Source organism: Aptenodytes forsteri, unplaced genomic scaffold, assembly GCF_000699145.1.
Source record: "Aptenodytes forsteri isolate BGI_AS27 unplaced genomic scaffold, ASM69914v1 Scaffold280, whole genome shotgun sequence".
NCBI classification, from domain to species: domain Eukaryota; kingdom Metazoa; phylum Chordata; class Aves; order Sphenisciformes; family Spheniscidae; genus Aptenodytes; species Aptenodytes forsteri.
In genome coordinates, this window is record NW_008796042.1 from 1,995,081 (window position 1) to 2,016,676 (window position 21,596).

Sequence of the window (21,596 nt, forward strand, 5' to 3'; positions counted from 1 at the left end):
TGCCTGCTTAACCTAATGAGCTTAAAATCTTATTTGTTGTGGACATCTGTTAAGACAGAAGTGAGGCACGCAAGTCCTCTTAATCCATTAGCTCTAAATCCAGCAGAGCTTTCACACTCCTTTTTTGAATCGAAGAAGAAAACCTGAGTTGGAACGTACAATGGGACAGTGCACAACTTCAAGAGCAGATCCTAGACAGTAAGCACGTGAGATTTCAAGGCAAACAACAATGAAAACTGACAACAAAACTGGGATCATGATGGAAAACTCATGAGAAAAAGGCCAGTCTGTGGATCGGGATGAAACAGTGAGTTCGATTCTTTGTTGTGTTTTCCCTAGTTCATCTGGATTTTTAATCAAAAAGAAAGCCAAAGACGGAGGAAGGATGGGCTGCACACCTTCTCACAGTGAGATTGCTAATACTATTGCAAGAAGTGGTCTTAATGCGTTGAATAAACCCAAAAGTATTTTGCGTATTGATCCAGGACATAAAGGAATCCCTCTGCTGGTTAGAGGTTCATCTTGCTACAATACTAATGAATTCCACCAATGTGGGATCCAGAGGAAAGACTACCTGAGAGAAAAGGAGGATAAACTATCAGAGCAGGACGAAAATGATAATTTGCAGTTATCTTCCAAGGCTCATTCAGATCCCCAGATTTCCAGGGAAGACAAGAAAATTGAGAGGACAGCCAGAGATGCTGACATCATTATGTCCAAACTGATTGAGTCTCAAAAACACATCACTGAGGCCATACAGATCAGAAAGCAAAGCTCCTGTGAATCAGAAGCATCAGCTTTCATTTGGGATGACAAGAATGAAAGCAATGCAAAGCAAATCCCAAAGAAAGGAAAGAAGCAAAAAAATCATAAGCTGGCAAAGCAAGGTCGACCTCGCAAAATTAGAGAAAAGTCCATTTTGGCCCTGTGCGAGACAGAGGAAAAGGTAGATTTCCCAGAACTGCTTGTTAAGGCTCATCAGAGTGCATACGCCTACTTAAATCCCAACCTCTCCAAGTATGAAACTATACTTCACATGGCCAACCAGGCTACCCAAACTCAGCTCTTCCTACAGCAGATGGTAAGCTTCCTTGTGCTTCGCTTTGATGAAATCAACCAGCTCTTGGAAGAAATTGCCAATGACGGGGAAAATCTTCTCAAAGACGTAGGTGGGAATCTGGCATGGCCAGCAGAAAAAGGTGATTTGAAGGAGCACCCTGATCTTCTGCAACAACTGCTGCAGTACACGGTCAATAAGATGCAGTTACTGAGTGGGATGCTGGCCTCCCTCACCTCCGACGCCCTGCAGGAGACATGCAGCTACCTGCAGTCTGCTGCAAACAACTTGGAAGGAAAACTGAAAGCAAAGCAAAGCTTTGATGAGCGCCTGCTACGGACGGTAAAGCTGCTTGAAGCCTCAACAGTGGGATCCCCTCAGTCTCACGGTGATGACAGGACTCTCTATTCTGAGGACAGTGGCATTGGTGTGGACAATGAATCCCTCAAAGAGTTCAGTGCTCTCAGCCAGCATGGAGGACAAGCAAGCCGTGATTCCTGTGCACGTGGACATCTGTCCCAAAAGCATGCCACAACACTGGAGCACGTGCGTGATGGGACAGTATCACCGGGCACAGCCACATCCCATGACTGTGCACTAGAAAGGCATTTTAAAGATACATTTTATTCATCCGTACAGAGCAGGGACACAACTTCTTGTCAGGGTGGAGTACCAGAAGGCATTTTTACCATGCCCCAATATGCAAGCTTGAGCAGAAGCCATTCCTATAACTCCGGCCAGTCTGACTCTACTCAGGAAGGTGAACATTTAAAAATCTGTGAATCAACAGATTTTCCTTCTGATGATGATGATGATGACGACGACGATGAAGGGAGCACCCTGGGGGAGGATGATGACAACACAAGCTTATCAGAAATGGGGAAGGATGCTCTGCCGAGGAGGCCCCTGTCTTCGCCTGCAGTCACTGATAACACAACGATGAAGGAGCACCCTGGGGGAGGATGATGACAATACAAGCTTATCAGAAATGGGGAAGGATGCTCTGCCGAGGAGGCCCCTGTCTTCGCCTGCAGTCACTGATAACACACAAAGGCAGTCCATAAAGAGGACGGAGAATGCAGAGACAGAGGAAATTATTCTGAAGATGAAAGATGCTATCAGTGAAAAAATCAAGTTCGTTCCAGCTAAATCCGGGCGGAGGATGATGACAATACAAGCTTATCAGAAATGGGGAAGGATGCTCTGCCGAGGAGGCCCCTGTCTTCGCCTGCAGTCACTGATAACACACAAAGGCAGTCCATAAAGAGGACGGAGAATGCAGAGACAGAGGAAATTATTCTGAAGATGAAAGATGCTATCAGTGAAAAAATCAAGTTCGTTCCAGCTAAATCCGGGCGTAAAGAATGGATAGAGGATGAGAGCGGAAGAGCAGTCCTAACAACAAGGCCCAGTACAGCAATGGGCAGCCAGAAAACCTTCGGGAAACAACGACGGTCCAGGTCAGAGGAGTCCCTCAGAAGCCACGCAGAGGACCCGACCCTCCTAGAGCTTCAGAGAACTCAAAAAGAGCTCAGCAAAAGGCTGGAAATGTTTTATGGAAAGAAGGATACAGGTAACAATCCAGAGCCTTGGAAATCAAGAACAGCACCTTATTTGCAGGATGACCAAATTACATCTAGGTCCTCTAGCAAACTGAAGGCGTGCCTCTCAAAAAACTTCAGTATCCTGCCTAACCAGGATAAAGTCCCTTTGTTCACGGTTGATCAAAATCCTGCGCATCACCTGGATGAAAAAAGAGGCAGGAAGCCATTAAGAGCTACTGTGCCCACCCAGAAGACATCAGGAGGCAAAGAAAAGGAGCCCCCTGGAGCACAAACGCTCAGTGGCAGCAGCTGTGCCCCCAGACAGTCAGTCAAAAAGCTTATTGAAACATTCAGTCCTACTGATGATCTTGTAAAAGACGCAACTTTAAGATCTTTAGGACCAATAAAGTGCATCAGAAAATTTGGACTTCCAGTCATCCCACCCACCATTCCCCTTCAGAGAGGCCTGGCACCTTTAAATCTTAAGCATCGTATTTCACCAGTAGAAGACACAAACCCTTCAAACACCAGTGGAGTTTCTTCTAGCTTTCCAAATGCCTTTCCTCCTGCACCAGCTGCAGAATTAAGCAAGAAGGACACAAAGGAAGAGACTGATGAAGACATCGAGAACCTGCCACCACCACCACCTGAAATGTTAATGGATGCTTCTTTTGACTTATCTGAGCCTGAAGAAGCTGCAAGAATAGAAGGAAGCTCTTCAGAAGATGCCAAAAAGCTCACCAAAACAGAATTTCATGCTACTAAGAGATCACAAGTTCCCCCAAAAATGAAAGCCTCCCTTCAGTCCATTGACTTATTGCCAAATAAAAATATCAGCGGCCCCAGTGCGATCGCTAATAAAGGTCTAAGGAATACCGGAGCAGGGGACAAGAAACTGCAGAGGTACTCACTGGAGCTGAACCCTACCAACGTGCACATCCCTAGCCAGGAGGAGATATTGGCAACCCAGAGAAAAGAGGCTGCGGATTTGTACAAGCAAACCCATAAAATTATTCCTCTTCAAAATCCCAGTGGGGTTTCAAAACCACACAGCAACAGCTCAGAGAGCAAAGAGCCCAATTCACTTGCAACTTCAGTGCAATACCAGAAGCGCAGTTCTCCTGATTCACTCAGGAAAAACGAAAAAGGCTCAGCATTTGCCAGGAGGGTCTCCCCAACGAGAACTCCTCCTTCTTCTCCACCAACTGAGAAACGGATTTTCAGCCCCGCAACACACCACAGACACTCTCTGCAGGCTTTTAGCAACCCGCAACCGAGCTCACCCACCATGCAGAGGAAACCCAGTCCCCCCTCCAGTCCCAGGGTGCCCAGCCCACCCTTGCAGAAGAAGCTGCCCTCTCCACCACCCCAGAGAAAACCACTCAGCCCTCCCATGGGGCACAAGCAAAGCTCGCCAACGCCCCACCGGCTGCTGGGCTCCCCAGCCTACCGCCGAGATGCAAGCCCCCCTCCATTCCCCACCGCGCCCTCCCCACCAACCTCCCCATCCTGCTCCTACAAGGGGCCGAGAGCTGGGCTGGATGCTGGGGACGAGCACCAGCTCTCCTCCTCCAAGTGGAGCAGCAATGTCCATTCAATATTTTGCCCAGCCACCTCTTCCTTATTCGAAGCCAGACCTCCACTGGTACCCACCAAACCTGCTGCAGAGGTGACCAGCCAGCCTGAAGCTTCACCGCTTTCCCAAAAGAGCAGTCCGCTTTTCCGGCAGCCCGGAGACCGAACCAGAAAGCTGTCCCTGAGCGCTGCCAATCCTCAGCCATTCGTGAGAAGAAGTTTCTCTGACCGCCGACCAGGGGTCCAGTTTCGTCCTCCAGCTCCCGTAACAGCCAGCAGCGAACCCGCGCTTAACCAAGCAAGGTAAGAAAATTTCCACTTTAGGCGAAGGAAGCAGAAGTATAGCACTGCATTGGCTCTCTAAACTCTGGATGGGAATTTAATGTTGTTAAGAGATTTCCCAGAAAAGTGCCCTGTTCACGTGCAGAACAGATGCCTGGACAAAGGCATCTAGTCCATTGTAGTTGGACTAGATGATCATTGTAGGTCCCTTCCAACTGAAATATTCTATTCTATTCTATTGTCTTGCCCCAGATTTCAGTAGACTGCCAGTCTGAATAAAGCGAAGAGTTAACTTTCCATGGCTTGCTCAAGCCTTACACTTACAAATCTGCTGTGACAGGCACCCCAGGGAAAATTCAGTGTTGGTTTCATGGCACAGAACTCCCCTTATTTGCATGGGAGCTAAGGACATCCACATTTAATTCTTAAAAGCTCTGGAGTAACCCTCAGGTTATAAACGTCTTTAAATAACCATGAGAAGGTAGGCTTGGACCAAGAGGAAGGGTATCGTTCCTAACATCAGCCTCTAAGCCAGTAAACTGTGCAGCTGAAATCTGTATTAAAGTGTTTCAAATCAGCTGGCAAGAATGACAGACAGATAATGTGTAGGCAAGGATCTGTATGGACGTAATTATAAAAAAATATATTTTTGAAATCTTGAGCTTCTTGTTTAGGCTTTCAGATCTAGGTGCTGATTTCAAGTCTGACGGGTCCACAGCCCAAGCCCAATTTTCAAAGTGGAAAAACCTCCCATGGCTTCTGGAGGTTCATTGCTCTGAAAAACTCAGTTTAAAGAAATTGAAGCATCAACACATGCCAATTCCATGTTTGCAACCATTGGTGGCCATTTTTAAAAAATCTGGGCTTAGCTTTAAATTTTTTCTACCACTCAAAAAAAAAAAAAAAAAAAAATCACAAAACCAGCTGGGAAACAGAAATGGGTATTTGGGAATACTCAAAGATCAGTGTAACAGCCTGGAAGTACAAAGTGTTGTTATTCTAGTTTCTTAGCATCTTAGGATGTTTAAGTCCATTAAGCTCCAAGCTACACAAGAGGATTAAGACCCTTCTCAGGTAACCTTTCCTCATGTGAGGAGTATTTTTACTCTTGCCACAGAACAGCTGAAATCACATGAGTCATCCCCATGAGTAGGGATTGCAAGACCAACCCTAACAGGAGATAAAATTGCACTTGTAAGTGCACGAGCACTTAGTGCGTTGCGAGTACAGGGACAGTCGTGGACACTGAAGTCAGGTGTCCAGGCATTCCCTCCCCAAAGACAGAATAAGGACCAAGTTTCCCACACTGACAATAGAGGAACGTGCTGAACAAAACATGCAAAAAACACTGGGAAAGGCAAACCGTTTTGCATTCCCAGTTCTAATATTACATTATATTCTGACATTTGAAGATTTCTTAAAAGTCCTGTACATTGTTGCTGGGTTTTCTGTTGTTATGTACTGTGTGAAGTCAGCTTTGTCTACTCCAGTGCTGGCTAGCAGAAATAGATGTTTTCGAAAGAGGCTTTATGTCAAACCTTGCAAGACAAAAGCCCTGGCAGTTTTATGGATCAATTTTAAAACCAGTCTATTATAAATTGTTAGCTAATTTATGCTTCAATGGGGTGTATTATCTTTCTATTGTAGTCTGTCAGAGCATAGAGAGTAATATAAAAAACCCACTGTAAATAAAATCATCCCTTTCATGAAAAAAATTTTATATCCTAGTGTTATGATATACAGCATTCTGGAAGAACGAAATATATCCTGAGCCAAATTCAGCTTACCAGTGACACAAATGGACATCAAAAGTAGTCCTACTGACTTAGTCTAAATTTATAGTAATATAAGCAAAAGGGAAATTTAGCCCATTAATTACCACATGCAGTGATTTAAGATGCAATACACTACTGTCTGTTTTCTTACACTTAAAATAAGCTGCCTGGAGTAAACTTTTACAGACCTTGCACTGAATGGCCTAATACGAATATCACAGCAAATGTGCTGACAGGCAGAGAAGGACCATTTTAGGAATCCCCACGTGGCAAAAGCTCTGAAAGCTCCTCACATCCCTGCTGGTCGTCTCCTCCCGCTGAGGACCGGAGCAGCTGCCACATCTGTGAGCACCACATCCCTATGCACTGATGCTGAGCCCTGCTTTTACAGCAGATGCCATAACAGACAAACTACCACACTCTGATCCATCTTTCTCCTTCAAGTTCATTAAGTATTCAGGGCTTCCTCTGCTTTGCAATTCATTCAGCTGACAGAGGGAAATTTCAAACTGTCTCTCTAAACCAGATGTTGTATACCTAAACCTCCTCATTCTGGCCATGTTTGCATCTGGTCTCAAATTCACAAGCTATTCCCACCCAGCTGTCAGTCTCCTCTCCTTCATTCCTTCCCTTGCTCTACCTCTCCTCTCCAAATATAGCAATGCCTTTTTTTTTTTTGTCTGTGTGGGGGGTTTGTGTGTTATTAGCAGCTTCAAGCACTAGTCACAGGAGGGAGAGGAGACAGAGGCAAACCTGCAATAGCATCACTCTTTTATAGGTAAAACATTTTGAAAATCAGTGAGTTAGCCAGTTTCTCCCATGCTCCCAAACTCCGGGATATATCCCTCCACTTTTTCCATGCCCAATTAAAACATCCATTTGCTGAGAAGCAGATTGCTAAAGATAGGAGCTTGTACAAGCAACATGTTCCTCCTCAGGCAGCTGAGTGCCCTCTCCCACCCGCCCCATTTTAGCAGAAACACCAAAAAAAAGAGGCAACTTCCATCTCATTTTGCTAGCTGGCATTGCCAGGCAGTACCTGTCAGTGGTGTGCGCAGATTTACATGTCTCCTGTACACTCGCTGCTCCCCTAGAAGGCAAAAAGCGCTCCTTTCCCAAGCATGTCTCCTGCCCATCCCATGCTCTAAGGAATATCAGGGCTTAAAACATCGTTAGCCCTAACTAGGGCTGGAGCTAGAGCTTTTGTGTTTAGTCTTAGGGTACCTGGACAAGAGTTTCAGTTTCAGGTTTCAGTGCTCAAGTCGGTACAACTGGTTCCCATTTGGACAGCCTGTGGATGGATAGACTGAGCTAACTTTGCTGGTTTCGAAGCTTGGTCATTTGACAGCAATCAGCAGTTATTGGCATCTTATCAAGGCATAACATGTACAGTTGCTCTGCTAATAGAACTACTGTTAATCTGTAATAGGATTTCTGTATCTATATATATAGATACACACACGTATATAATCTGTAATATGCAGTTAAACAAAATAATATTTCATTGAGACTGCTAATCTCCCAAGAGGTAGAGCAGAGGTAGAAGATTAAACGCTATTGCTTTTAAGATATTGTTCAAGGAGGGCTTGAGAATGGATTGGGCTGACTGAACCAGGCCCAAAGCAAGCAGCCCAAGTGAGACCTACAATCGGGGGATATTTGAATCTGGATTAGTTTCATGACTGGTCATGTATCATAAATCTCTTCATTCAGCAGTTCAAATTATTAAAGTCCTAGCAGTCAGAATAGGAACATAACAGGTTGTCTGCAGTTGAAAGTTAATTCAGTTTAGCAGTTTATGTACTTAAAATACAATAATAATTCCCAGATAACTTTGGAATATTTCCTCATGTTGAGTTTAAACCACTTTAATTAGTTACAGCAACACAGGGCACATTCCAGCACGAAGGCCCATGGCGTCAGATTTTCATGACTAGTTCCACTGCTAATATCAATCTTGATTCATAAAGTCCCTGTGCCCCTAGAGATTGCCAGTGCGACCTCAGGAACATCATTTACACATTCTGTGTCTCAGTTGTTCTGTCTCCAGAATGGCAGATTTATACCACCAGAATACACATCCCACGGTCATGTTGGCATACTCAGAAATCACTGTAACTACGCTAAGCAGATGCGTAACAGAGGTAAGACCTTCCCTCCAGCGGAGTCTGGAACAAGACTTTTCTCTCAAATCTGTCTCTATCTGCAAGTGAACCCAGATTCATACTGATCCCCTGTTAAACATATGAAATATTTGCTTCCCAAGAGAGTTTTGGGAGGGGACGGTACAGTGCATTTGGCATCACAAGAATAAAATCTGGATGGTGCATATAAAGAGCATATATACAGGAGGAGACAGGGAATGACACAGTATCGTGCAGCATTTGTGCTTTATGGGTTAACGTGGTCTAATCAGCGCTGTTTTTAAAAGTCACAATTCATTAGCCTCTTAACTTAAGCATCTTTCCTTCTGCAGCTTGGAGGAGAGCCCTAGAAAAGCAGGCGACTCTTGGAACAGCCCTTGCGTCCCCGAAATCAAAGAGTCCAACAGATCCGCTTCCCACCCCGAGCTCTATGTCGTGGGCCAGGGGCTGCAGAGGGACTGACAGCAGAAGCACCCACGAAGGCAGAGGCACAAGCAAGGCCAGAGGCCCCAGAGGGAGGAAGCAGCCTTACCCAAGCCTCCAAAACGTGGCTTCATTTTTTCTTGCAAGGAAACAATATGATGGCATTGCATCTAAAACTCCAAACTGGCCCCAACAACCCAAGGAAATGTCAGCAGAGTGGTAGCCAGCTGCTTCTCCTTTGAGTTAAACCATGAAATGCAATCCAAAGATTTACACTGAGCGAAAGAAATACTCTGCAGTTGGGTGAGTCCGAGGCAAACTGATTCGATAAAGACAGGACCTGTAGCCAAGTCCTTTGTTTCACTGTTTAGCTAAAGGAGTGAAAAAAACTTTCAGAAATTATCATTATTTGACATGTTATTTATTCAGGAAGCATCACAGTTTCAGTTAGGTAAAAAGCTGCTGTTGTGACATTTCCGGGGCGGGGAGGGGAGGTAAAATCCTGAACCAATTGAGTATTATTGCAAAAACATCAACGGCTTCAGCAAAGTCACATATTTACACTAGGTATTTATCAACGTGCAGAGAGAGAATAAGGTCAAATACAAGTTAAAACAAAATAACCCCTTTTAAAGGAATAAAATTAGGGATCTTATTCCCTCAAAAAGGCTTTGATCTTCTAAATCACCTTTGATTATCATGTAATCTCATGACCTCTAGTTTCCAGGGTACAAGGCTTAATTCTGATTAGAGTAGTTTTGTAATAGCCCAATCAAACAACATTATAAATCCTGAGGCACCTAAGGACATGTTTGTTTGTTTGTTTTTTTAAGAGAATGCTAGCATAGAGAATCCTGTTCTCCCCCAAACAGGTTTATATTCTTTCTGATTTATGCAGTTTGACGGGATTTTTTTGTAATTTCACTGAAGAGTCTAGACTGATTCTTGTTAATAAAAACACAAGTTATTTACAGTCGATTAATCCTAGGCTTTTACAGCACCCACTGGAATACCGTTTCAGAATTTACTGGATCTTGCTCACCTAACTAATTTATCATCAGAATTAGAATGCAACTTTTAATTAATGTAATTTTAATTAATTTAATTTGATGTGTTTTCATACGCAACTTTAGTACAGAACAAGATCCAGAAAAAAAGCCATTTGTAGTCCTATTTTGATAGGAATAGTTTTAATTTTTCCTACAGTTTTCATGATGGTGGTAGCTGGGCACTTCACCTTCACACAGGATTTTTAACCCTTCCAGACCACCTTCATGATGGGGGAACTGAGGCTTGTCTTATGCCGTACAAGGGACCCCTTTGGATACTGAACTCCTGAGTTTTAGTCCAGTGCCTTAATCACAACCATCCTTCTCCAATTATCCCAGTGCCATTTTATGACACAGACACAAGGAAAACTTAAATTGTCGTATTTCAGGTGAGGTACTGAATAGAAAGAAGTAACTCGCAGTGAACAGATGCTTTGGATCGTCAGGGGTTTGTGAGCTTGAGGTGGCAAAGCAGCCATACCCATAGCGTACAGCTAGGAGATGTCAACAGATCCACCTCGTAATCACACAGGCAGATGCACCATCCCCTATTAAATTGGGAAATCACAAGGGAGGTGCTGCAAAGATCATCAGCAGGGCAAACTCTGCAGGCCAGTCTTCCCCCTCATCAGAAGTGTAGTTCTCTCCCAGCTGCATAAAAATACAAATACACTTGCAGGCATTTTGGGGGTCTCTCTTCTGCTGGCAGTAACCACCCAGAATAGAGACAGACCAAAAACGTGACAGCAGAAAACCAGGACCTTGCATCCCTAAATGTAGCTTTGAAGATGAAAATGTAACAGAGTGGGAGGACAGCTTCTGCTCAGCTACTACAATCATTTTACCTCTTTATGGTTTCGTGCTTAAATTTCCCAGCATCCATGGTGGGTGGTAAGAGAAAGTATTTATTTGTATCCCCCAAGCGCCAAATTCTTCTGTGGTGTAAAAGCTACAGCAGCACATGGAGCAACACTTCACTTCAGCAATCAAGCTGGAAACCTCCTCACACGTGTGCTAGCTGGACATGGAGTCAGCCAAAGCATCTTTCCCCGAAAACCTGGCTCCCCTGAAGACGTGGTACATGAGCTGGCATCCTACCACAGCATCTCTCCCAGCTTTGACTCAGGCTGTGGTCATCAGGAGGCTCGTTGCAAACACAACCCCACCTAAACGCTGCAGCTGCTGAAGGATTCTGATGCTACCCTAAGGATGCTGCAGCAAACTGAGCACTGCATTCAGGAAACAGAGCTTCTCCAGGAGGGATCTACAAGTTTGTAATACGAACTCATGACTATATACAACTAATGGATTCTCTTCAGTACGGTTAATGTACAGGACTAATGCAAATAAGGTGTTGACCTTCAATTTGTATTGCAAGCATGAGATAAAGAGTAACTATAGTATGCAGGAAATGATAGTTTGGCTGGCCACTTTTTAAAAAAAAAACACAACACTTTTTTTTTTTACAGGTTTTTTGGACAACACTTCCATTTTTCATGAATACAACATTTCTGGAATACAATTGTTTTATAAGACCAGACTCAACTTTAAGATTTATTTTTTACTGATGTAAATAAATCAGAGTTTTTCTATGTAAGGTATGAGTTTGATCTCTTACATTCTGTATGGAACCGGCTTAAATCTTAGCCCAATGTTATACTATTGATTCCTTCCTTAGCACACTAACTAGTGCCCTGTGCTATAAAAAGTCCATTTGCTTCCTCCCCACCACAGCACAAGCCTGTCTTGTTTTATGTTTTACTGGTACACCGATTAATTTAGGTTGCATTAAGCAAATATGTCTTTTTAAGCCACAAGATCCAGCCTGGACACTGACAGACCAGAGCATCGGTCAGCCGTGCTTCCACCCTTCCCCTGCCCTGATTTAAGCTTGAGCTACCTGGCAATTTTGTGCTCAGTTCAGTAGAGTTTCTATGTACAACCACAGCTAATTCGAGCACGGGGTAGTGGTTTTGTCCTAAGGGTTAAAACCAGAGTGCACCCGCTGCACTGGAGTCTCATTGCAGAGGGGCTGAGCCCAGAGTGAAGCGGTATCAGTTTTCCAGCCAGGGCTTCACAGCTGTGAAAACAGCAGCTAGCAGCTCCGTGCTGCACTGTATCTGCAGACCTTTAACAAGCTGGCAGCTGCCCTTGCTTCCAGTGACACTCCTCAAATCGCAAACCTTTAAGGGACTTGTCATTTCATACCCTCAATATCTGAAGATGACTAGAATACGAAAGCACTATACACACTCCAGTTACATCTTTTGACTTCAAGAACTACCCCAGATACTAGCAATATGGTTGACAATACTATGCAGGTTACCAATAAAACCAGTATTTTACAGTGTTTGCACTGCCACACCTCTTAACATCCAAAGCATTTCATAATCGCTTGTGAAGTTTTATCATTAAGAGGAATGTTCTGAGAAGTTATCCCCTTTGCTATAGGTAGGAAGGAAAGAAATCACAGCACAGAGATGAAGTAACCTGTTCTTACTGTCATGTCTCATCAGTAAGGAGCTGCCAACATCTCGTGAAGAGAAATCCTTCTAGATTAGCAAATCATTAATCCTTCCACATCAGATACGCTCAGTGCCATCATGACCACCGCATGGATAGATGCATCTTGCAGACATGAACTTCAAACTGAGATTTTGATCTTCCTGGGCAAGACCCTGAAGGTTTCATAACGCTTGCAGTATGGATTAGGGGCTCGCTTCCACGTCGGCCTCAGGTAAACACAAAGGTTAATACAAACTCACAGCTGTATATTGGATCATCTGAAAATTGGGCGCAAAGATCCCAAGTTTGCATTTCTTGCTCACTGCCCATTTTGGATGAATAATGAAAATATTAATGTCAAAAACAGATGTGCAGATACAGGCAGTAAATACTCAGCAGGGCAAGGTGATCAAGACCCAGGACCATGTTATCCCTCTGATCTCATTTCCCTTCGTCTCACAGCTGCCCGCCCTGCATCTATCCTGTTCCACCATTGCTAGCACAAAATTACCTACAGCCTTCACCATCCCTAATTGCTCTCCACTTTACCGATGTTCTGAATTTCAAAATCTGGCCTCTTACCTCTCCTCATCGTATTCTTTTCTCTTTCTTTACTAGTATACAATTCTGTGACTGCATTAAGTAACCCTGTGAGGATTTCTGAAGTTACCAAGGTTATTTTAAAGGAGAAAGGGGTGATAAGCCTATCTTACTCCATATGAATCCCTCCTGCTTTAATAAAATTTTCCTTGAGGCACAGATGAGTTGATTATATAGCAATTAAAGAGAAACTGAAAGCTTTCAGTGCTATAGGCTGCCTTTCATTATTATTACTGCAACTGAACCACTGGGTCTTTACTATATGAATGAACGAAAGCTGCAGCCTGAGGATGCTAACAAAGACCCGTCCTTCCCCAGAGCAGTAACTGTGAAGCTGCGAACAAAACTTTCCAGGCATTCCAGCAGACACACAAAGATACGTAGCAAGGCCGAGATGACTCTACAGATAAAACCTAAACCGACAAATTCTCTAGCTGCTTGGCTTTTAAATGTGACTGTAAGCAGTCAACCTAGCAGGGCAATTTCCATCTTGCAGCCGTACCCCCTCGTATAACTAGTATCAGTTTAATATCTCTTACATCCAAACTGGAAACTGAACCTGCCGGTACAATACAATGGCTTTTTTTTTTCTTCTTCATGTTTTCCTCCACTTTGAAGCTTTGTGTCTCTTTGCTTGTACATATAGTTAACGTGGACAATCAGGGCACAAGGCAATGCATCTTTCTGGACTTTTTTGAATATTGAGGTTTTTATCAATAACCTGATATCCATGCAGATCCTTTCATCTTTATATTTCAGAGAAAACACATGCATATAATACGTGCACTAATTATCATAAGAGACCTGGCATACAAGTAGGTTTCCATAGCACAGTTTTTCAGGTGGATAAGCCAGGGAACGGAGAGCATCAGGGATGCCCTGCTGTCACACAGTGCCCTGCAGTTGAGCAGCTAGTGAGACACAGAACTCCTGGTGAGCAGTTACCTAATTCTGAGTCTTAGACAAATTTCGTATCAATCCACATAGCATATTAACAACAGCTGGTAACAGGGTATCTCTAAGGTGCAAAATAAAGAAATAACCTAGAAAACAGCATGGACAATTAAAAAAAAAAAATGCAACACTACATTCTTCATGTTGAAAAACCTCAGTGCTTCGGAACTATTTATCCTACCAATAGCCAAGAGAGGGAGAAAGCATGTACTGCTTCTCTGAGCTCTGCTAGCCCTGGCAAGTCAGCGATTTCCCATTTCCAGCCCCACAGAGTTCCCTTGACAGCCAAATAGCTAGATTAAGGTTTTCCACAGGGGAAAAAAGCCACTGGAAACGCCACAGCACGAGGAGTGCAGTAGGCATTAGATGATTGGTGTGTTCCCAGTTTCCCTTGGCTGACCAATGCCTCTGCAGCCTGCCTCCTCCCAACACACGGTGAAGCTTGTCGTAACCTCTTCAGAGGTTGTTTACAAACCAGCAAAAATTGAAAGGTACTTCTTTAAATAAACAGTGTATAATAACTTTAAGAGTCCTTTGATAGGTTTAATTTAGACTCCTTGCAGCGAAAAGGAGACTAGGACTTGTGTGAGCTTCTCTATTCTTCGTATGATGCTCCCCAGGAGACTGACATGCTCCAGAAGTACAAAGCAACAGCGCTGGGGCTGACCACCCACCCATTTGGGGATGACAAGCCAGTCCTGCAAAAAGGTAAGCAGAAAGCTAGCACAGGGCCCAATGGATCCAATTATCTCAAGTTTTCCATCTCAAATTTTCTTTTCCTCCTAAATTTGCATAAAACTGAGCCAAGACCCAAGCTATATCTAAATTTAGTTTTGTAAGTCAAGCGCTTACCAATACTTCAAAGCATCATCAGGAGGACCATGCATCATCCATGTTTGTTTATTACCATGTTTGAAGACTAAGAAAGACTTTAAGGAGAGAAAAAAATGCCACCCTTCAAACAGTGGGTGTGCAGGTAGGTATAAAGTTTCAGTGTCTTTACTACAATGCATTAAAAAGATCTGAGAGAATATTGGGGCGGGGAGCGGGGTAAACAGGCAGTTTATTTCCCTAATTTTGTCTCCAAGTAAAACCCAAAAGGACACATTCACTGTGCTGGTAATGGCAACCCTGTAAGCTCATGGGCTGAAGCGGGGATTCTGTTCTTCCCTGCAACGTGCTACCCTGCTTAGGCTTTACGCAGAGGCCAGGATTAAATCCATAGCTAAGCAAACACACGCAGCCACATGAAATAGATTTTTTCCTTCAGAAAGCCTAATTAACACATCACACATGCATTTTCTTCTGTAACATCAGAAACTGGCAACCATGCAAACTGCTGTCAAAATGTTATAGTTTGCACTGGGCTGTGAAGTGTTTTTCCCTAAGGCAGAGGAATAATGGCAGCTACAAATTAAAATGTAAGTTTAACAGATTCAAATGATTATGAAATGAAACTGTTAAATAATTTCTTAAAAGGCAGCATTGTCAATGATCACGCAGTCCACCAAGAGTCGGAGCCGAACCCAGAAGTGCTTGTTCCAGCTACGCAGGAATTCATTATGCTAGCAAGCACTGGCCCACAGCAATAAATTAACACATAGCTCTGGGCTGAACGGCACCCAGGCTGGAGTATAAATAGATTTGAGAAACCCTTCTCACCTGTTGTTGGCCTCACAGTCAACTCATCCTTCTGCAAACAAGTTAGAAACAACACTACTTGACTGCTGTCCCAGGTAAATATACATATATATGTCTTTTCAAAAGCAGTGCATCTTTTCCCAGTGATGTATGTTTCCTCTTCTTACATATAGAATTGTGATCGAAGACAGCTATGAGCCAGAAATTACTCGGATTGCAAATGTGCAAAGCTGTGGGATTTGGGCCGAGTTTTCTTTGCTCAGGCCTATTGTGAGCACAGAATACATCTAGTTAGAAAATGTATTCTATATGGGACCTCTCAGGTACATTGTCCCCCAAACTTGTAAATAAATGACACCGTCGTAATGCTGAATATTCAATAGCAGCAGCAGATGACACGAAGAAGTCTTGGGAAAAGAGGAAGAGGAGGGGAGGGCCAGTGAGGAAAGAATACGGTGGGACAGATTTATTCCTTATTGGATTGCACTAAGGAAGATTGTAGGCCAACACTTACTAGGACAAGAGCAATCTGTAAGTTAGCAAAAAAATAGCTTCTTACGGGCGTGAAACGTGAACTACTGTCAGCCCTGGGCAGGACCAGAAGAGGGGCATGCTGTTACCATTACCTTCAAATGGAGTATTAGTTGCAGGATGACTGGAGAATGAAACAGCGGTACCTGCCAGCAGCTGCCAGACTGCGCGGGGAGGTCCCACAGCTGGAGGTCCAGCCTGCAAGGGCACCTACCAGAGCCATCGGGCCGATTTAGCTGGAGAGCGGCTGTTCCCTGGGGAAACAGGAGCATGTTTTGTTTGCGCTGGGTGATACTGAAAATAAAAAACTGCCAGAATAATATGGCAGTCAAAGCAATAGAGACCCTAGTGTTGGCACAATTACATCCATATGAAAGTCATCTTATTAGCATAGCCGATTTCCCTTCTTGAAATAACATGTACTACTATTTGAATATTTGCACTGACAGAAATGTGTCAACACTGAGCAGTTAGATAGCTTGATATATTACATACATTGACAGCATACACAGAGGAGGACTATTGCGTAGAGGAAGTGTCTCCATGTATAGGCATGTGTGCATACATGTGCTGTATTACAGCACCACAAGGCAACATCGACGTTATTTACAAGAGGAGCCTTCAGCCTCCGCACCGTACTTTGGGTCCATCCTGCCTTCCTTGTCCTCCCTCCCCAGCCTATTTGCCATTCGTTTTTCCATACCACCCCCATCCCCAAAGTCTTCTGGGCACTGCCAAGTTCATTATTCCTCTACATGTCTGTAGAGGAAGCCGGAGCAGCAGCAGTCAAACCATAAGGGACACGAAATCTCAGGCTGTGCCTGAGAGCCTGGGCATAACTGCAGTGCTGGCCGCTGGGCACCTACGTCCTTTCCAGGACGCGGCAGCGGGTGGTGACAGACCTGCACATCCTGCAGCCATCATCTGCGGTCTCCAAAGGGGACAGAGTTTTTACTTTCTGCTCTCAAATGCAGCAGAGGTGAAACATGCGAAACGGCTGTGAAAGTAGCACAGCCTTCATTTACCCCGGGCACAGCTATTAGCACGGAGAGAGGCTTTACAAGCTGCTTTACCACTGCCATCTGCATTCAAAAACTATTGGGGGGGCTTTTAAGGATACACAGGGGCAGTTCGCTGGCCAAAGTTACTGTTTTTTTCAGCTAAAGATACCAAGGCAGAGTGGAGGCTTAAAGGTTTCAGGTCAACTCTAATTTTAACTAGAGTGGTTTTCTCACCTCTGCCTGTGTCAAAGGCGGTATCACAGTATCAGGATTCAGTGTCAGCTGCCAGAGATTTGGTAGCAATGCAACCACTTTTATCCCCATCATCACTATTTAACAAGGATGAAAATAGCCACCTCAGTGCAGCCCCCCTCCCTCCGCTCGGGAGAAAGACTTCAGCAGCTGGTTCCCAAGCCCATCTTTAACCTCGGCAAGAGCAAATTCTACCAGAATCACTTTATTACACTCCATGACCCAGCTGCATCTCTGCAAAAGCAGCTCCCTTCAGATGCATTCTTTAATTCTCTGCTCCACTTCTCACAGCAGCACCACAAGGCAACATCGACATTATTTACAAGAGGAGCCTTCAGCCTCCGCACCATACTTGGGGTCCATCCTGCCTTCCTTGTCCTCCCTCCCCGGCCTATTTGCCATTTGTTTTTCCATACCACCCCCATCCCCAAAGTCTTCTGGGCACTGCCAAGTTCATGCATTTGCATTCCTGCAGGGGTTTGTGGTTGCGTTTCCACAAGGAGATTCAGGGTCCAGCTAACACATTTGCATGGCACAAGCACTCGGAAAAGCAGACAAGCCGCGCCACCAGGCACGTGCTTTGACTCCTGGTGAGAAGAAAATGCCCATTTGAGGAAATTATTAATTTTGCAGACTGGATTCAGACTACACAGCACCAGTCTCTGCTCATGCAACTTCAGAGCTCTAATGCCCCCTTGCACAGGGAGATAGCACGTAGGGGAACGTAAGTGTTCTTCACCCCTTTATGGTAGAAGCCACGTCACCTTTTCTTCCCCACCTTCCCTTGATGACAACTCTTACCTTCAGCAAGCAGGAGGATCCATCTGTGGCAGCCAGGGTCTGCCTTGGGGCTCTGGCAAGATGTAGGGTAAGGGTAAGCCGATGTACAAGATTGCCATACGTTTCTTTTGCTCATCTGTGGGATGGATCTGCCCCCATCTGCCTTGGGGCTCTGGCAAGATGTAGGGTAAGGGTAAGCCGATGTACAAGATTGCCATACGTTTCTTTTGCTATATAACTTTTGTGGATTAGCAGCTGCACCGTATGTTAAATGCAATAATTAAATGAATTAAACTGGCCCTGCAAGTGCAGCTTGCAGTCTCCTCTCTGGTGAGACTTCTCTAATAAAATTATAATAAAAGTAAGTTAGAAAAATTAAATATTTAAATTCTTACCAGTGCTGGAAGAAGGTCCAACACTGCTCTGCCTTTTGTATCATCCAAAAACCTTAGCAGCTTCTTAATAACTTCTGAGATGTGCACCTGCGCAAGCATGTGGCAGGGAGCTCACCTGAGCTGAATTAACCCCTAGCCATTAACCCCTCTGCTTGCCACTGCAGACAGTCACATTGTCGGGTACATTTGATCTTGCTGTGGTAGGAGCGCCCCTCTCACAGGGAAACTGTCTCAGCGTGGAGAGTTTAAAAAATAGAACACCTAGGCGGAAAATAGGTACTGGCAGGCAACGCTTTATTCTCATCGACTGTGAGGAACAGTATGCACGAAAGCACCACTTGAGGCCAATAGAGAGTTAAGAAACCAGTTACATGCGTTACTTTTCAAACCTGCTTCGCAAGTGCTACAGCTAAATGCATGAAAACAGGTTCTGGGAGGCCTCGTATGACGTGCACAAAAGCTTTTTTTCTCCCAAGTGCAGAAACGTCCCCCCACATTCCCAAGGGCCAGAGCACATCCAAAGTGAAAGTAAAACCAAAGAGCTTTTATTCAGCCCGGCAAAAGCAGCCGGTGCGGAGCAGCGTTTATGGGGCTCCAGAGGGAGAGATCTGCAGAGGAGGGAAACAGCAAGAACAACTTTTGAGGTAGAAGAAGCAAAACCAGGAGGCCCTCTAGAGATGCCAGCTGCTAAAAAAAAAAAAAAATTCCTGTTAAAATAGGTCTCAGGCACTAGCAAACTGCAGGTGCTTAATGAAGCGACATACTTCAAGATCTGCTCTTTAAACTCTGCCACCCTCTAACATTTAGGGAAGTGATCGTGCCCCTGTACTCGGCACTGGTGAGGCCGCACCTCGAATACTGTGTTCAGTTTTGGGCCCCTCACTACAAGAAGGACGTCGAGGTGCTGGAGCGTGTCCAGAGAAGGGCAACGAGGCTGGTGAGGGGTCTGGAGAACAAGTCTTATGAGGAGCGGCTGAGGGAACCGGGGTTGTTTAGCCTGGAGAAAAGGAGGCTGAGGGGAGACCTCATCGCTCTCTACAACTACCTGATAGGAGGTTGTAGCGAGGTGGGTGTTGGTCTCTTCTCCCAAGTAACTAGTGATAGGACGAGAGGAAATGGCCTCCAGTTGCGCCAGGGGAGGTTTAGATTGGACGGGAGGAAAAAATTCTTTACTGAAAGAGTGGTGAAACATTGGACCAGGCTGCCCAGGGAAGCGGTTGAGTCCCCATCCCTGGAGGTATTTAAAAGACGTGTGGATGAGGGGCTTAGGGACATGGTTTAGTGGGCATGGTGGGGTTGGGGTGACGGGTGGGCTTGATGATCTTAGAGGTCTTTTCCAACCTTAATGATTCTATGATTCTCCAGCGTTTCACCCTGAGCATTTGGGTGCGCACGTATACTCTGTGCAGCTCTGTCACGCCTGCAAAACAACTGCACGCCACCAGGCTGTTTCTGTTTCTGGTAAGTTGTTAGAAAAATTTCCCGAGATGCTAAAGTCCAAAATGCTCTAGCAGATCTGCAAAGACTATGGCTTCCACCAGGCTCTGCAGGATCCGCAGAGACACCGGTGTTTCAGAGCCAGGTCCCTGGCCTTGATCACATGCCAAGACTTCACAGAGATGAGTTCCTGAGTGCTCCCTGCTACCAAAAGTTGGGAGTTAAAAACAAAAAACAGCAGCAAAAACACATTTTAGAAGAGTCTACTAAATAATTTTGCCGCTTTAGTACTGTACTAAAAAAAAATAGAGATTCCTTAAGAGGTGACCCAATGCAACAATAGTATCTGGCAAGTTGGAGTCCTCTATAGCTTTAGACATACCAAACGATGCAGCAAATAAATGTAAGACCCCAAGACCCTTGGGATGGGCAGATCTCCCTGGAATATTCTTTGGCCTCCCAGCTTCATACAAGGTCCTTGTACCTGTCAAGAACCTGTCAAGGCTCTTTTAATCTTCCATGGGCCCAGAGTGTTTCATGCCGTTATTTTCCTATTTTTTCTTCTCTCCAAAACTTCTGTTTTTCTTTCTTTCAAAACTCTGCCAGTGTACTGAGGATTATATGAATATAGATCAGGCTGCTCTGTTTTCATATCTGACTATACAGATGCACCAACATCTACTGCTTTCTCTTCTCTCATTATTTCTCCCCTTGTGCTTCTAAACCTTTGTATGGTGAAGGACTGGCACATGCCTTCCTCACTCTGTTCCCTGAATCTCAGCTTCAGAAGTGCTTTATTGGTCCGCATATAAGGCAAACCCTTCACTTCTCAAAAGACGGAAAAAAAGATTTAGAAAATGTATATATTTTAAAAAACTATACCTCGTCCCATGATGCCTGCCCACAGCTTACCTCTCCCCAGCTTCTGTAGGACACCCTCAGCCCACTCACTGCCCAGCACCCTGTGTGTCACCCAGCACACCCTGCAAGGTGGCACAGCCCCCTGCCCCGAGCCCCTCTCCTGCACCTCCCCGGGGGCGTCCCAAGGTGCTGGGAGGCAGTCGGATGGCACCGGTCACCTCCCCACATCAGTCCATTGCATGGGGGGGCAGAGGGGACTACAGACAAGATGCATCCCCTGAAATGGGAAGAAAATTTCAGTGAGCTGGGGAGATTTCTGTTGTCGTGGGACTGGGGGTCTGAGCTTGACCTGGACATCTCAGGTATCTGCCATTGCACCAGCAGCTACCAGAGATTTGTAAAGGGGCCACCTGGTAGCTTCACACCTACGGCGTACACTGGCACATACAGTGAGCTGCACATCCTCCGATAACCCCACCGCATATCCTCTGGGCTCGCGGGTCCTGGTTTCTCATTCTCTGCTTCCCAAATCAAGCCATCTAATCCTATAGCCCCAATGCTTCCAAAGCTCATCTCTTACTTTGTAAGTAAATATATATGTATATGCACATCTCTTATTTTCTAAGTATGTATATAAATATATTATTTTCCTTTTTACAGTTACAGATTGCATTTACACATAGGTTTTATTTTTTTGGTATCTATGCAAGCTTCTTAGGGAAGATGAGCTCAAAATATAAAACTTTTGAAAACATTTCATTTTGGTTTTTATTATTTTTTAAAAGCCTAC

General features: G+C 44.7%; 1 protein-coding gene across 1 annotated transcript; it reads left to right on the forward strand.

Annotated features, from left to right (window-relative positions):
• The first annotated feature begins 385 nt into the window (after positions 1-385).
• On the forward strand, positions 386-8,839 carry CUNH2orf71 (chromosome unknown C2orf71 homolog). Its single transcript, XM_019473728.1, has 3 exons — positions 386-1,965; positions 2,272-4,479; positions 8,710-8,839. Exons 1-3 carry the CDS (start codon positions 386-388, stop codon positions 8,837-8,839), a joined length of 3,918 nt encoding a protein of 1,305 aa, XP_019329273.1.
• The last annotated feature ends 12,757 nt before the right edge of the window (positions 8,840-21,596 follow it).

Coding starts and splice junctions, on each gene's coding strand:
- CUNH2orf71 (XM_019473728.1), top strand. CDS start 386: ATGGGCTGCACACCTTCTCACAGTGAGATTGCTAATACTATTGCAAGA. Junction 1,966..2,271: donor GCTCTGCCGAGGAGGCCCCT/GTCTTCGCCTGC, acceptor TCTGCCGAGGAG/GCCCCTGTCTTCGCCTGCAG. Junction 4,480..8,709: donor CCCGCGCTTAACCAAGCAAG/GTAAGAAAATTT, acceptor TTCCTTCTGCAG/CTTGGAGGAGAGCCCTAGAA.